This window comes from Pan paniscus, chromosome 12 (genome assembly GCF_029289425.2).
Source record: "Pan paniscus chromosome 12, NHGRI_mPanPan1-v2.0_pri, whole genome shotgun sequence".
NCBI classification, from domain to species: domain Eukaryota; kingdom Metazoa; phylum Chordata; class Mammalia; order Primates; family Hominidae; genus Pan; species Pan paniscus.
The window spans coordinates 62,507,378-62,521,245 of record NC_073261.2 but is presented as its reverse complement, the minus strand read 5'-3'; the positions used below and the strand labels follow the sequence as shown (position 1 = coordinate 62,521,245).

At 37.9% G+C, this 13,868-nt stretch overlaps 1 protein-coding gene across 2 annotated transcripts in view; it reads left to right on the top strand.

Moving 5' to 3' along the window:
* The window catches only part of UGP2 (UDP-glucose pyrophosphorylase 2), a 52,434-nt gene extending 38,965 nt beyond the window's left edge, over positions 1 to 13,469 (top strand). For both annotated transcript variants that reach the window (XM_034953260.2, XM_003830893.7), the window contains 7 exons: positions 4,373 to 4,558; positions 5,864 to 5,997; positions 7,474 to 7,771; positions 8,224 to 8,421; positions 9,299 to 9,541; positions 11,990 to 12,094; positions 13,027 to 13,469. In XM_034953260.2, the coding sequence (XP_034809151.1) occupies positions 4,373 to 4,558; positions 5,864 to 5,997; positions 7,474 to 7,771; positions 8,224 to 8,421; positions 9,299 to 9,541; positions 11,990 to 12,094; positions 13,027 to 13,134 (1,272 nt within the window). In that variant the 3' untranslated portion in view covers positions 13,135 to 13,469. The remainder of the gene's footprint in view (positions 1 to 4,372; positions 4,559 to 5,863; positions 5,998 to 7,473; positions 7,772 to 8,223; positions 8,422 to 9,298; positions 9,542 to 11,989; positions 12,095 to 13,026) is intronic.
* Positions 13,470 to 13,868: the final 399 nt, after the last annotated feature.

Below are 13,868 nucleotides of genomic sequence, written 5' to 3'. Positions count from 1 at the left end.
GTAAGTCCTGCTATGTTGGTTTTGTTACTTCCGAAGCATAATTTTGGGACTTTTTTTTGTGCAAACAGCCTATATAAAATGTATTAAGTGCTGTTCCATCTTGTATAAACATCTCATGTAAGCGATGTTCTCTGATAGCTTGTCTTTGAAGCAGAATTATGAGAGTGGCCCACCCTCTCTTAGCTCATAGCCAGCAGGTGAAAAGTGTGAGTGAAACACTGAATGTTGATGATTCCTAAATCGTTCTCTCACCCTATTTGTCACTGATAATTGCATAACACTTTTATCTTTAACATTTCTTCAATCAGGTATGTTTTTAGCATTGTTGAATTGATCATTGTATTTTGCTTTCACACTTAAAAAAGGCTCTGATTATGTCTCCATGACTAAGTACAGGAAAGAAAAGCAGCATATTTAATTTCATTAACTAAAATTTATAATAAAACTTTCCAGTAACATGTTTCTACAAGGAACTTTGTACCTAGGACTCAGAACGTGGGCAAATATTTGTTTTCTTCTACTTAAAAGGGTTGGCAGTCTATTTGTGTAGCCTCTCAGGCTCAAGCAGTCCTCCCACTCCAGCCTCCCACTGAGTACCTGGGACTATAGGTGTGCACCACCATGCTCAGGTAATTAAAAAAATTTTTTTGTAGAGGCAAGGTCTCACCATATTGCCCAAGCTGTTCTCAAACTCCTGGGCTTAAGTGATCCTCCTGCCTCAGACTCCCAAAGTGTTGGGATTACAGATGTGAGCCCTTGCATCCAGCCAGAACTTTCTATTATTTATGGTGTGTGGATCAAAGCTGATTTAGCATGAATACATATGATTTTGGAGTTCTGTTTTCTTCTGGTGAAATTTTAAGGCAGCAAGGTTGACATTTGGTTTTTAATTCATTTTCACTGGAGGTAAAAAAAAAAAAAAAAGTTCCTGTTAGTACTTTTTCTTGATGACTTATGTCCTAAATCAAATTAAATAGCTCAAAATTAAACATGGTTCCTAAAGCTCACTTTGTTTAATGCTATGAATGTTAGTATACCAAACATTTCTGTAAAGATTAGAATTAAGGTGTAATGTAGAGTTTTCTGCCTCACGTTATTATTTAAATTTGTATAAATATTCGTTCCCTCAAAAAGGGAATATTTTCCTAAAGATACCTATCTAATGTACTGAGTTTTATGTTTATTGTCATTCTGTTTTCCAACTTACTGAATTATTTGAAAACATTGTTATATATAAAATAGCTTTCAGAATTATTGTAGCATTTTTACTTTTATAATAAGCATTTATACTTTGATAAAATATTGATGTTACATGAAAATTTTCACTCCAAGTTACATCTAGATAACGTTTACCTCTATTTGAAATAGAATATTCAAATAACAACAAACTCAATGATATCCCTTGTTTAAGTTCCTGATATTGTAATGACAAGATGGGTCATACTTTATAGTACGATTCAATTTATTTAAAAGTTTTGAGACAAATAAAATGGCATACAATATTGTTACACACATAGGTGGTAAAACTATAGAATAAAAGTCCGGATACCCGTAGGGGTAGAAGAGGAATGTGATTAGGGGCAGATGCATGGCAGTGTTCCTTTTTTAAAAATGTTATTCTTTCAACTGCATATGTATATTTTATAAACTTTTATGTATGCGATGTACCACAATTAAAAATTTTAGGTAAAATTGGAAGACAGGCCTGTCCTACCATGTGGAAAATTGCTGCTGTGTACTCTTTTTTAAAAGTGTAGTCAAAACATAAATAGGTAAGACTGTCTCTGAACTAACAATTTTACCTAAAATGAATGCATGAACTAGGAGTTTTCGGTGACTTTCAACTGATTTTCACATCCTTGTGAGACCTCTGTAAATATTAGGTCCTTGCTAGGAAGTGAAAAATAACTGATAAATGGAAATTCTTGGCTTTTACAAAATAATTGGAAAATAATTGGCCTGGTCCCACTTGCTGACTCTTCTAAACTAGTAATAGGCTACTTACAGCCATTGATCACAGTGGTCTTTCTTTCCTTCCTCTCCTCTCCCCTCTCCCCTTCCCCCTTCCCCCTACCCCTCCCCCCTCCTCCCTCTCCTCTTTCTGACAGGGTCTCACTCTGTGGAGTACAGTGGCATGATCACAGCTTACTTGAGCCTTGACCACCTGGGCTCAGGTGATCCTCCCACCTCAGTCTCCTGGGTAGCTGGGACTACAGGCATGCACCACCATGCCTGGCTAATTTTTGTATTTTTTGTAGGGACGGGGTTTCACCATGTTGCCCAGACTGGTCTCAAACCCCTAGGCTGCCTTGGCTTCCCAAATTGCTGGGATTAGAGGTGTGAGCCACCGCATCCAGCCTGTTTCTTTTAGTGACTGGTTGCTTTCAGTTGCTGGGCTAGAAAAGATTATAAGCTACCCTGTTATATCAGGGTGACAAAGGTGCTACTGTCATCTTCTCTTATTTTTCTAGCAGTGTGGCATAAATTGGAAGTTTTTCTCTCCTAAGCAATATTACCAGTTTCTTTGAAATGCTGAACAAATGATGGTCATGGCAGTAGAGTCAAATGAAAACATCCTTCAAGGATTGTCAACTCTGCAGGGTGCTTTGTGTGTGTGTTGGGGGGTCAAGTTGTTATCGCCCTGCGTTGTCCTCACCTGGACCACATGCTGCAGGGGAAGCGATCAGTGTGGTCTGCAGCCATCGGTGTGATCTGCGTTCTTTCCTGCCTCCCTCCTCTTCCTTGTCATTTCACATCCCAATATTTATGTAGCACTCCCTGGAGTGCCCACAGGCCTGTCCCCTCCTCTTATCTTTTCTGTAACCAGCCCTTATTTTGGTTCATGAATGTGAATGGCTTTAGAAAGCTACTTAGCAGCACTTACCAGGAAGATTGACAATCCTACCACATGAGGAAAGAATTGATCATTAGTGATGATTGGAGCAATAACAAGTAGAGAGCCTTGGAGAAGAGTGCTTCATGTTCTTCTGTATTTACACCAAACAAGAAAGTGTATTAATTTGCACTTGGCAGTTAACATAGTATATTGCAGGGTAGAAGAAATAAGAACCACAGACTAGTTTTTTTGTGGAAAGCTGTTAAAAACAAGAATTTTGTTATCAGGAGGCAACATATGATATATGTATGTATGTTCATCTGACCAAGCATAAAGAGATTTCTGCCTCCATAGGCTTAGATCACTGGAGTGTGAGCCTGTCAAGTTCTTTCCCAGTCACACCTACCCATTACACACACACACACACACACCCTCACACACACACACACGTTCCTACGGTAGCAGAACAAATAACAGCTAACGTCCACAAAGCACTTATGGGGTAGTTTTATTTTTTTCAGTCCATTATGTGTTAGCTGTCGTACACCATGATGTAACTGAAGAGTCAATTTGAGGACCTATTCCATTAAAGCAAAATAACAGCAAACATGTCACATAAATGGATAGAAAATACATTGTGATCTTTCTGAAAGGTTTCCTTCTTACTGTAAGATGTTTAGACTTGCTTGTGCCTCTGCTTTGAAGAAAAGAATCTGGGCCTCTGCTGTAAGTTGTGTCACTGTTCCTTTCCTGTAAGGGAGAAGTTATAGATTAAGGCCCTCTGCTCACAGAAATAGATGAGGATGCTGGGGAGAAGATTGAGTTGGGATTTTCTTCAGCCCCACCTCTTGCCCTTTCCCTCCCTTCCAGGGCATTTCTTAGAACAGTGACAACACTTAATTTTCCAGTATTGGCTTTTATATGGTGACACCTGAAAGTTAAATTCTTGAGGAAGGAATTCTGTCCTTGTGCATACCTAGAAGTTTGACAAAAAGTCTATGCTACGTTCCTCTGAAAGGCAAACTTACGACTGCATAGAGGAGAATGGCAAAGAACAAGTGTGTTTTGGTATTTGCCTCCTGTGGTAGAAGGAATAATGTGTAATTTTATATGTAGTTCTCCAGAATTGAAGTAGAGCCACAGTACAACAGAAATATTTAGACTTGATGATTCTAAATAAATGACTTGATCATTTGCTATGTTGATGCAAATTGGGAATTGAGTGTTTGAAGATACTCCAAGAGATCTGGATGTTCTTAACCAGCCAGACAATATATAGGGCCTACAACTTTTTCCCCCTTCTCGTACTCCATTGTAAAGTAAATGAGCCACTGAACTACTGTGTGCAAGGGAAGTTGCCTATTAAAGTACTTGATTTTGAACCACAAGGGCCTATGACATTAAAGAAAAGTTGATTAAAACTTTCCACAGAGAAACCGAAACTTTATGGAAGCATGGAAATAACCCTGGGATTGATATGCTTTAACGTCCCTTAAAGCTGTTTAAATTACTCCTATAATGTTATTTTTCTTTCAGATTCAACCCTATGAAAAGATAAAGGCCAGGGGCTTGCCTGATAATATATCTTCTGTGTTGAACAAACTAGTGGTGGTGAAACTCAATGGTGGTTTGGGAACCAGCATGGGCTGCAAAGGCCCTAAAAGTCTGATTGGTGTGAGGAATGAGAATACCTTTCTGGATCTGACTGTTCAGCAAATTGAAGTGAGTAACATTTAGCCTTTCTCATGAGATACTAAAATAGTTTTTAGTTTTTAAGTTATCATAAATGTTATAAAATGTAGCAGATGTGAATTTGAGCTAACCAAAGAGCCTGCTATCTTTAGTCTCTTTATTGGTGGAAAAAAGGTTTCGTGTTCTTAAGGGCAAATCCTTAAGGTTATGTAAAGGCTTTTGATCTTAAATAGCACCTGTGGTTGTTGAAATCTCTGGGTCTGTTGAGATTCTCTTTTGATCTCCCACTGCTCTACCCACTTTCTTTCTGGTGGCAGCCTTCATCAAGGCTGGGATGATCTTGCTTTATTAACCCCTTTTGGGAGGGTGGGGAGGATGCTGTGTATTTGGCTGCAGGCCATGCATGCTAAGAACTGTTCTTGGCTTCTCTCTTACGACAAAGTCATTAATCATATACCATAAGCTCTTTTGGGGCAGTGGCCTTATTTTTTCCATCTCCTTATCCTATTGCCTAGTATGGTGCTGGCAACTATAATCCTAATGCAAGTTGTAGCAGTGGCTAACATGTATTCAGCACTTATTGTCCACCAAGTATTATTCTGAGCTCTTTATATGAATTTACTCATTTGTTCCTCTCAACAACTCTGTGAGGTAAGTACTGTTATCCCCATTTTACCAATGAGGAAACCAAAGCACAAGAGGTTGGTTACTTGCCCAAGGTTCCCAAGCTAGTTAGTAAGTGCAGAATTAAAAATTTAACATAGGGCAGTGTGACTTCTAAGACCCTGTTTTCTTCACACTCTGCTGCCTCGTAGCTCTTCTGAGGTTGAAAAGATTTCAGTTGGGGTGTGATTCAAAATTTTTGATCATTAATTTTGAGAGTAGGGATCCATGTCTTTGTCACATTTGTACTTTCATCCCTACAGAGATGTTAACATAGAGTAAATGCTTAATCAGCACTTGCCTACCCAGTAAGGCCACAGAGCACTGTGGCTGTACACAAGCTCCAGACTCAAACTGCCTAGGGTGGGGAGGTGGGGGTCCTGCCTCTGCCATTGCCAGACCCACCACCTATCTGGGCCTTAGTTTAGACATCCGTAAAATGCAGACAGTAGTTTCTATCTCAGAGGGTAGTGATTTAATGAGCAAGTGCATGGTGACTTGCTTAGCAAAATGTCTGGCTCATGCTGAGCAGTTTTTTGTCAAATCTGTATATTTGGCTACGTACAGATGATGTTTTAGATATTTTATGATTTAACCATTAAGAACTAATTTTGCATATTTGAGCAAAAGAAAAGTGAGTCTGGGTAATCTAATTGTCATTTTCCTCCCTAGCATTTGAATAAAACCTACAATACAGATGTTCCTCTTGTTTTAATGAACTCTTTTAACACGGATGAAGATACCAAAAAAATACTACAGAAGTACAATCATTGTCGTGTGAAAATCTACACTTTCAATCAAAGCAGGTACAATGAGTAAAAAATTAACTCTGGGTATGTTACTCCTGGGAAAGGACTTCTTTATCTTGTTTATAACAGAGCAGTTTCAAGATGTACAGGTACCAAATATTGATGTTCACAAGTGTTTGATGCCCATAAAAGCTGAGCATTTGTTGATACGTGATTGTTATAATCACTCTGGTTCTCTAATTTCCAGTTCTTAAAATTCAGTCTGCTTGAGACTCTGTTCCATGTCCAGAATATTTGGGGATAGCTTAAGCCTTTGCTTTCTGAGAGCATATTTGGTCTCCAGGTGGGTCTGTGAAAATCTTTTTATTTTCCTACATTATTGATAACCTTTCCTATGGAAAGGAATTTCTTCAACATCTTTTATGGGCTTGGGGTAATTTAATAAATTCTGGAGGAAATCTTTGGGGAATAGTGAGTAAAAAGTAAATTCAGATGATGAATTCTGATTGAAGGCCAGGAAACTGGAGAAATAAGACTTCCATTTAAGGGATGGACATCAGTCCACATGAACTTGTACAGAAGGGATGTTTTGAGGCTGGGTGTGGTGGCTTATACCTGTAATTCCAACACTTTGGAAAGCCAAGGCAGGAGGATTGCTTGAGCCTAGGAGTTTGAGACCAGCCTGGGCAACATAATGAGATGTCGTCTCTACAAAAAAAATTTAAAAATTAGCATTGGTGGTGTGCCCTTGTAGCCCAGCTACTTGGGAGGCTGAGGTGGGAGTATCACTTGAGCCCAGGAGGTCGAGGCTGTTTGTGCTACTGTACTCCAGCCTAGGCAACAGAGCAAGACCCTATCTCAAAAATAAAATAAAAATAAAAATAAAAAAGAAAGGACATTTCTAAAGTTGTGTCATTAGTTTGGTTGTTTTTAAGATCTATTTCCCATGGTTATTTTTTTTTTTTTTACTTTGCAGATGTTTTCCCTTTATTTTCTGGTCTTTAGTCTGTTGTGGTGCTAGCTCCTGTTTTCCTCTTGCCCCATCACCAGCTTTACCTTTCTCACTAGTGGTGGGAAGCAGACATCTTGGAATGCTAACCTGGTGCTTATTTTCTGGGAAAGAAAGAGATCCACCCCTGAATATATCCATTTGTAAGAATGGGCAGTATTTCCCAGATAGGTTTTCAGGGAAAAGAACAATCTCACAACTACATAAGTTTGAGAAAATTTACTTGATATATCCCTCCTTTTGGAGAGTCATAAAACATGAATATCTTAAAAATATGATGGGTCCTCCCATCTGTGACCATAGAGACATGTTTTTGCAGCAGCTATCACCATCTGGAAAACAGATTTTGGACAACACAGATACTGAGAGATTTTCTTAAATGGATTCACCTATAATTAAATTACTTATTGATAGACTCTGAAAAGAAGTGAAATTTTATTTAACTTTAATGTATTATTTTATTTAAAGGCCTGAAATGCTCTACAGGGTCAATATTGAAAAAGAACTTTTTTTTTTTTTTAAAGGTACCCGAGGATTAATAAAGAATCTTTACTTCCTGTAGCAAAGGACGTGTCTTACTCAGGGGAAAATACAGAAGCTTGGTACCCTCCAGGTCATGGTGATATTTACGCCAGTTTCTACAACTCTGGATTGCTTGATACCTTTATAGGAGAAGGCAAAGAGTATATTTTTGTGTCTAACATAGATAATCTGGGTGCCACAGTGGATCTGTATATTCTTAATCATCTAATGAACCCACCCAATGGAAAACGCTGTGAATTTGTCATGGAAGTCACAAATAAAACACGTGCAGATGTAAAGGTAAATACCGAGAGGAAGCAGTTTAGGACTTCATGTTTTCACATTTCGTAAGTTATGAAGTTAAAGCCTTTTTTATTTGAAAGTTTCTATGTTAAACAACACATTTAATATGTTCTGTTTGACATAATAGTATGTATCATAAATCCATAATAAATAGTATCAAAATCATCTCTATTTTTTTGGATAAGCTACATCAGTAATTTTAACTAAAATAATTTCATACATATTTATGGCAAAAATCTGAAACGTGAAACCTTTCAGTAAAGTTGTCCGAACCTTTAATACTCTTCTAGTTTGGCATTTAAATGTTATTTCATTGTCCCTTTTATGAAAATTTACTCTGTTTCTACATAATGTATTTATATATTTTTTATATAATCACTATCTTTGTATTTACAAAAAAATGCACTTGGGACTGATGTGGAGGCACTCACTATTTTCTGCCTTTCTAGGGCGGGACACTCACTCAATATGAAGGCAAACTGAGACTGGTGGAAATTGCTCAAGTGCCAAAAGCACATGTAGATGAGTTCAAGTCTGTATCAAAGTTCAAAATATTTAATACAAACAACCTATGGATTTCTCTTGCAGCAGTTAAAAGACTGCAGGAGCAAAATGCCATTGACATGGAAATCATTGTGAATGCAAAGGTAAGCCAAGGTTGTGGCCCATTGAGCTTCCTGGTTCCTAAGGTCATAGTAGGCTACACACAGACCCCATCGCCCACTCCCTCTATCCCATCTATTCCATTGGTCACTCCCTTTTGCCTTTTCAGACTCTCTAGTTCCTAGCCCTGTCTTCCAGAATCTGCTGTCACCCCTCTAGTGTGCCAAGTTATGGTGCCCTATATTTGACCCTGGGTTGTGGTAGTGGCAAAAACACTGGGCTTCAAAAGTGTAGAACCTACTTCAGTCTTAGTTGTTGCTCTGACACTCATAGGTCATTTGGCCATCGGTACTTTGCATGAGTTTTCTGAACCTATGGTTTATCATAAAATGGAAATGATATTACTGAACAGAAGAGTTTTAAGACTGAAAAAAGATTACATGTTTAAGAGTTTGGCATATGATAGGTGCTTGATAAATGTCAGTTCTCAAAATTATTTTTCTGGCCAGGCTCAGTGGCTCATACCTGTAATCCCAGCATTTTGGGAGGCCGAGGCTGGCAGATCACTTGAGGCCAGGACCAACCTGGCCAACATAGTGAAACCCCATCTCTACTAAAAATACAAAAAACTAGCTGGGTAGGTGGCACATGCCTATAATTCCAGCTACTCGGGAAGCTGAGGCATAAGAATTGCTTGAACCCAGGAGGGCAGAGGCTGCAGTGAGCCGAGATTGCGCCACTGCACTCCAGCCTGGGTGACAGATCAAGACTCCTTCTCAAAAAAAAAAAAAAAAAAATTTTTTTTTTTTCCATCAATGGATCTCTGAAATCACTTCCCAAATATTAACTAACCTACATGGAACTAAGTTTGTAGGTGCCTAAAACCTCTGTTTTCTATTCCCCACCCCTAATTTCTTACAGACTTTGGATGGAGGCCTGAATGTCATTCAATTAGAAACTGCAGTAGGGGCTGCCATCAAAAGTTTTGAGAATTCTCTAGGTATTAATGTGCCAAGGAGCCGTTTTCTACCTGTCAAAACCACATCAGATCTCTTGCTGGTGATGTCAAACCTCTATAGTCTTAATGCAGGATCTCTGACAATGAGTGAAAAGCGGGAATTTCCTACAGTGCCCTTGGTTAAATTAGGCAGTTCTTTTACAAAGGTACGTAACTATAAAGATATGTGAGTTCATATTTCTTAAATGTGTAATTATAAAGATATGATATACATGTGAATTGGAGACTAATTACAGTCTCTACCACTGACCTGTTGTATTCCTCTGTCTTTGATACCTTTTAAAGGGAATTGACCATAGAAGATAAATATTTTACTTCACATTTGAAACATGATTGCCATATGGAGAGTAGAAAATAATCTTTAAATTTTGGGGCATTTTATCTTCTGTCTCTTCCAAGACCAGTACTGCTTTCATCAGTGGGAAAAGGTTAATTCTGGCTTAACAAATACTTACTGAACGCCTATCATGCACTGGGCAGTGTTCTAGGTTCTAGGGATTTAGCATTAAACAAAACAGACTAAATCTTTGTCTTCACGGAATTGACATTCTAGTGGGGAAAGGATGATAAGTAAGTAAATGTATGATATACCAAGTGGTGGAAAATGCTATGGAGAAACAAAGCAAGGGTGGAGAATAGGGAATGCCTGGGGAGGTGGCGGGGTGGTATTGATGGTGTAATTTTACATTGAGTGGCCACAGGCAGCCTCATTGAGTTGATTGGGTCTGACAAATGGGTATCTAGTGCAAAAAGTGTTCTAGACAGGTGGAATAGCAAGTACAGTACGTCCTCAGTGTCATCAGTATGTTCTTGGAAACTGCCACAGTAAGCAGAACAATGTGTAACACATTTTGCCATAGGCTAATTGATATAAACAAGAGTTCAGTTCCTACAGTTTATTTCTGGTCACAAAAATATCACCAAATTTTAAAAACAAAACACTTCTAATATTAAACCCTGAAATAAATGTGAGCTGTACATACATTGATTAATAAAAACAAGATAATTCTTGACTCACTTATTCCGGTTCAGGTTCACAGGTGACCAGAGCTTATCCCGGCAGCTCAGGGCACAAGGCAGGAGCCAACCCTGCACAGGCCGCCATCCCATCTCGGGGCACACTCACACATATCCACACTCATACTGGGACCATGTAGACACACCAGTTCACCTAACATGCACATCTTTGGGATGTGGGAAGAAACCAGAATAGTTGGAGAAAACCCACACAGATGTGGGGAGAACGTGCAAACTCCACATAGACAGTAGCCCTGGCTGGCAATCTTTTTTTTCCCCTCATCAGCGTTATAACAAAGTAACATTGAACAAAACAGCACTATCTGTGGACCTGCTGTAAAACTCCACCCTAGCCTGATAAGTGAAATCCAAAAAATTTAATCAATGAAATGTGACACTGTGAGCCTTTGTGGTTGGCCTATGGGGTCCTGCTCTGCCATCCAAGTCTGTTTTAGTCCACAGCAGGTGTGGTTTGGTGCCACCTGCTGTGGATTTGTAGAATGCAGATGGGGAATTAGAAAACTATGAATGCATGTGTCCTCAGAGTCAAATGAAGAAAATATTTCAAGAAAGTGGGAATGATCATGTGTCAAATGCTGCTGCTGATTCAAGTAAGATGAGAATTAGATTTATCAGTATGGAGGTTTGGGAGCCTCACAGGCATGGATTTAAAAGAGAATGAAAAACGAGGAACTGGAGATATGAATATCGAAAACTCAAGAGTTTTGCCTTAAAGAGAAACAGAGAAATGGGGCTATAGGTAGAAAGGAATATAGGATTTGAGTTTTTGTTTTTTTTTAATGGGAGGATGTTTATACATTAATGGGAATGCAGTCAGGAGGGAAAAAAGACTGAAGAGGGAGAATTGCTGAAACAACACTTGATAGGCCGTAAGAAGGGATCTGATGCACAAATGGAGAGGTTGGCTTTAAGTAGGAATAGAAACAGTCCAATTCCAGTACTAGGAAGGCAGAGTAATGGGCAATGGGGGCAAAGTAGTGGTGGTGGTGGATGGAAACAAGTGGAAGTTTTCTGATTGCTCCCATTTTCCCAGCAAAATAGGAAACGGGGTCACATAGGACAATCTCTAGTGCTTGTAAATCTAAGGAAATAAAAAGACAAATTATTATGATAACATAATAATTTGTGCTGTTGCTCTTCCTAAAATGTGCTCTAATTTTTCAGAATCCTACCTATCCACTAAAGTCCAGCTCCAGTCTAGCCTGCTTCAAAGCATGATCTCTTTTTTTCAGTTAAATTCAGATTGTGTGAACTATTCATCTGGCTCTTGGCATGTTGATTATCTTTAAAAAAAAAGAAAAAAGAAAAAAAAAACCTTAGATCTGCTCAACTGTCTTATAAATTGCTTGGTATAAAAACAATGTTTGTAGCTCCTGGTCTTTCCTGCACAGCATTTAGCATATAATGAGTGCTTAATAAGTAGGTGCTTCCCACAGAGGACCTGAGCTTTGCCAAAAAAGGTTTCTACAGTTCAGTTAAACTTTCTTGTTAATATTTTTCCTGTCTTTCTTTGAACCCATTTGAGACAAATTTTTATGTTTCAACTTTTCTGTAAGGTTCAAGATTATCTAAGAAGATTTGAAAGTATACCAGATATGCTTGAATTGGATCACCTCACAGTTTCAGGAGATGTGACATTTGGAAAAAATGTTTCATTAAAGGTATGTTGTTACAATGAAAATTATATTTCTTACAGCTTTACAATATAGGTCTCATTTTCTAGTCATAAATTTACATTTACTTTAAGGAATACTTGTTAGTCTTAATTACACTAGTAATTAAGTTGGCACTATTTTACTGAAATGAGAATCTTTAAAATAGGATCACTATTAGCATTAGCTTACTAAAGATGATTGAGTAAAAGCAGAAAAAAATGACAATTTGTACTGAATATACCCTATTAAAGGAATGTTATCACTGTAAGAATATTCATTTACATTATTGTAGTACTCAGGTACTCTGAGTGTCATTCCAGCCTCACGTAAGAAATAGGGAAATGGGGGTATAAAAGTATTAAAGCTCACCAAAGATACAATAGCTTTTTCCAAATCATGTAATTTTTAAAAAAATCTCCTAACTAGATTTCATGTACTCCTCCCATTAAAGCTACTTACTTAAATGAAGATCTTGAAAAAACAAATACATATATTGAATTTTATTGCTGAGACTGCCTAAAGACTTAAGACATGAAAAATCTTATCAGTGAACTGTTATAAAAACAACAACAAAAGCCCTATATGTAAATGTAAACCAAGCACCTTTTAATTTCTCTATGAAGGTTGGATAATGCTGGTGGCCTTGCAAGTAGGCCTCCAAAAGGGGGCTGGCCATGCTGTGGCACCAGGTCCACTTCCCGCTCTTAGTTCTACCTCTAACAAGGAGACAGAATCTAGAACTACTGCCAGGATTGTTACAGAAGGACACATTACAATTTTCCTTAACTGTTATTTGTTTTTCATGTTTAATATTGTTTATAAAAAAATACAGTTACTTCACTGTAAAAAAAAAAAGTTGTACATAAACTTGATCACTGTAAGATAATCAAATTGCATTTCAGTTGCAAGTACACTCTTTTGTTTTCCCTGTCACTTAGGGAACGGTTATCATCATTGCAAATCATGGTGACAGAATTGATATCCCACCTGGAGCAGTATTAGAGAACAAGATTGTGTCTGGAAACCTTCGCATCTTGGACCACTGAAATGAAAAATACTGTGGACACTTTAATAATGGGCTAGTTTCTTACAATGAAATGTTCTCTAGGATTCTAAAATAGGCAGGTACTTTACTATGTTACTGTACCCTGCAGTGTTGATTTTTAAAATAGAGTTTTCTGCAGTATGCTTTTAGTCTAAGAAAAGCACAGATGGAGCAATACTTTCCTTCTTTGAAGAGGATCCCAAAAGTTAGTTCATCTTAAAGTGCAATATTGTTTAATCTTAAAACTGGGCAACTTTGGAAGAACTTTTAACAGAAGCCTCAATGATGATCACTTTGAATTGCTTGTGATTTCAAAAATAAAGCAGTGAAGCAATACTTGTGTACACTGGTACTTTATAATGCTAACTATAAAATGGTTTATTGTTGTTAGACAGGTACTATATTAGTTGAAAGATTTGCCCTTTAAGTACACACTGGCTAGTTACCTAGCCAGTGTGTACTTAATGAGTCCAGTTTTTGGCATTTCTAAGAATCTTAATCATACCATTATTTCCATAGGAATTAAACTGAAGGTATTTAGTACCTTTCATCTAGTTCTAAAACTGGGATGCCTGCCATGCTTTCCACAAACTCTCCATTTATTGAAACAAAGTGGCATTTATTTTCCCAGCTGACGGAAGTGGGCAAAGGGAAGGCATTTCTTTCACATCCTTGTACTCTTCTATAGTGAGGTAGGGGGTATAGCTTCATAAAAAGTTCCTTTCCCTGAAGCTT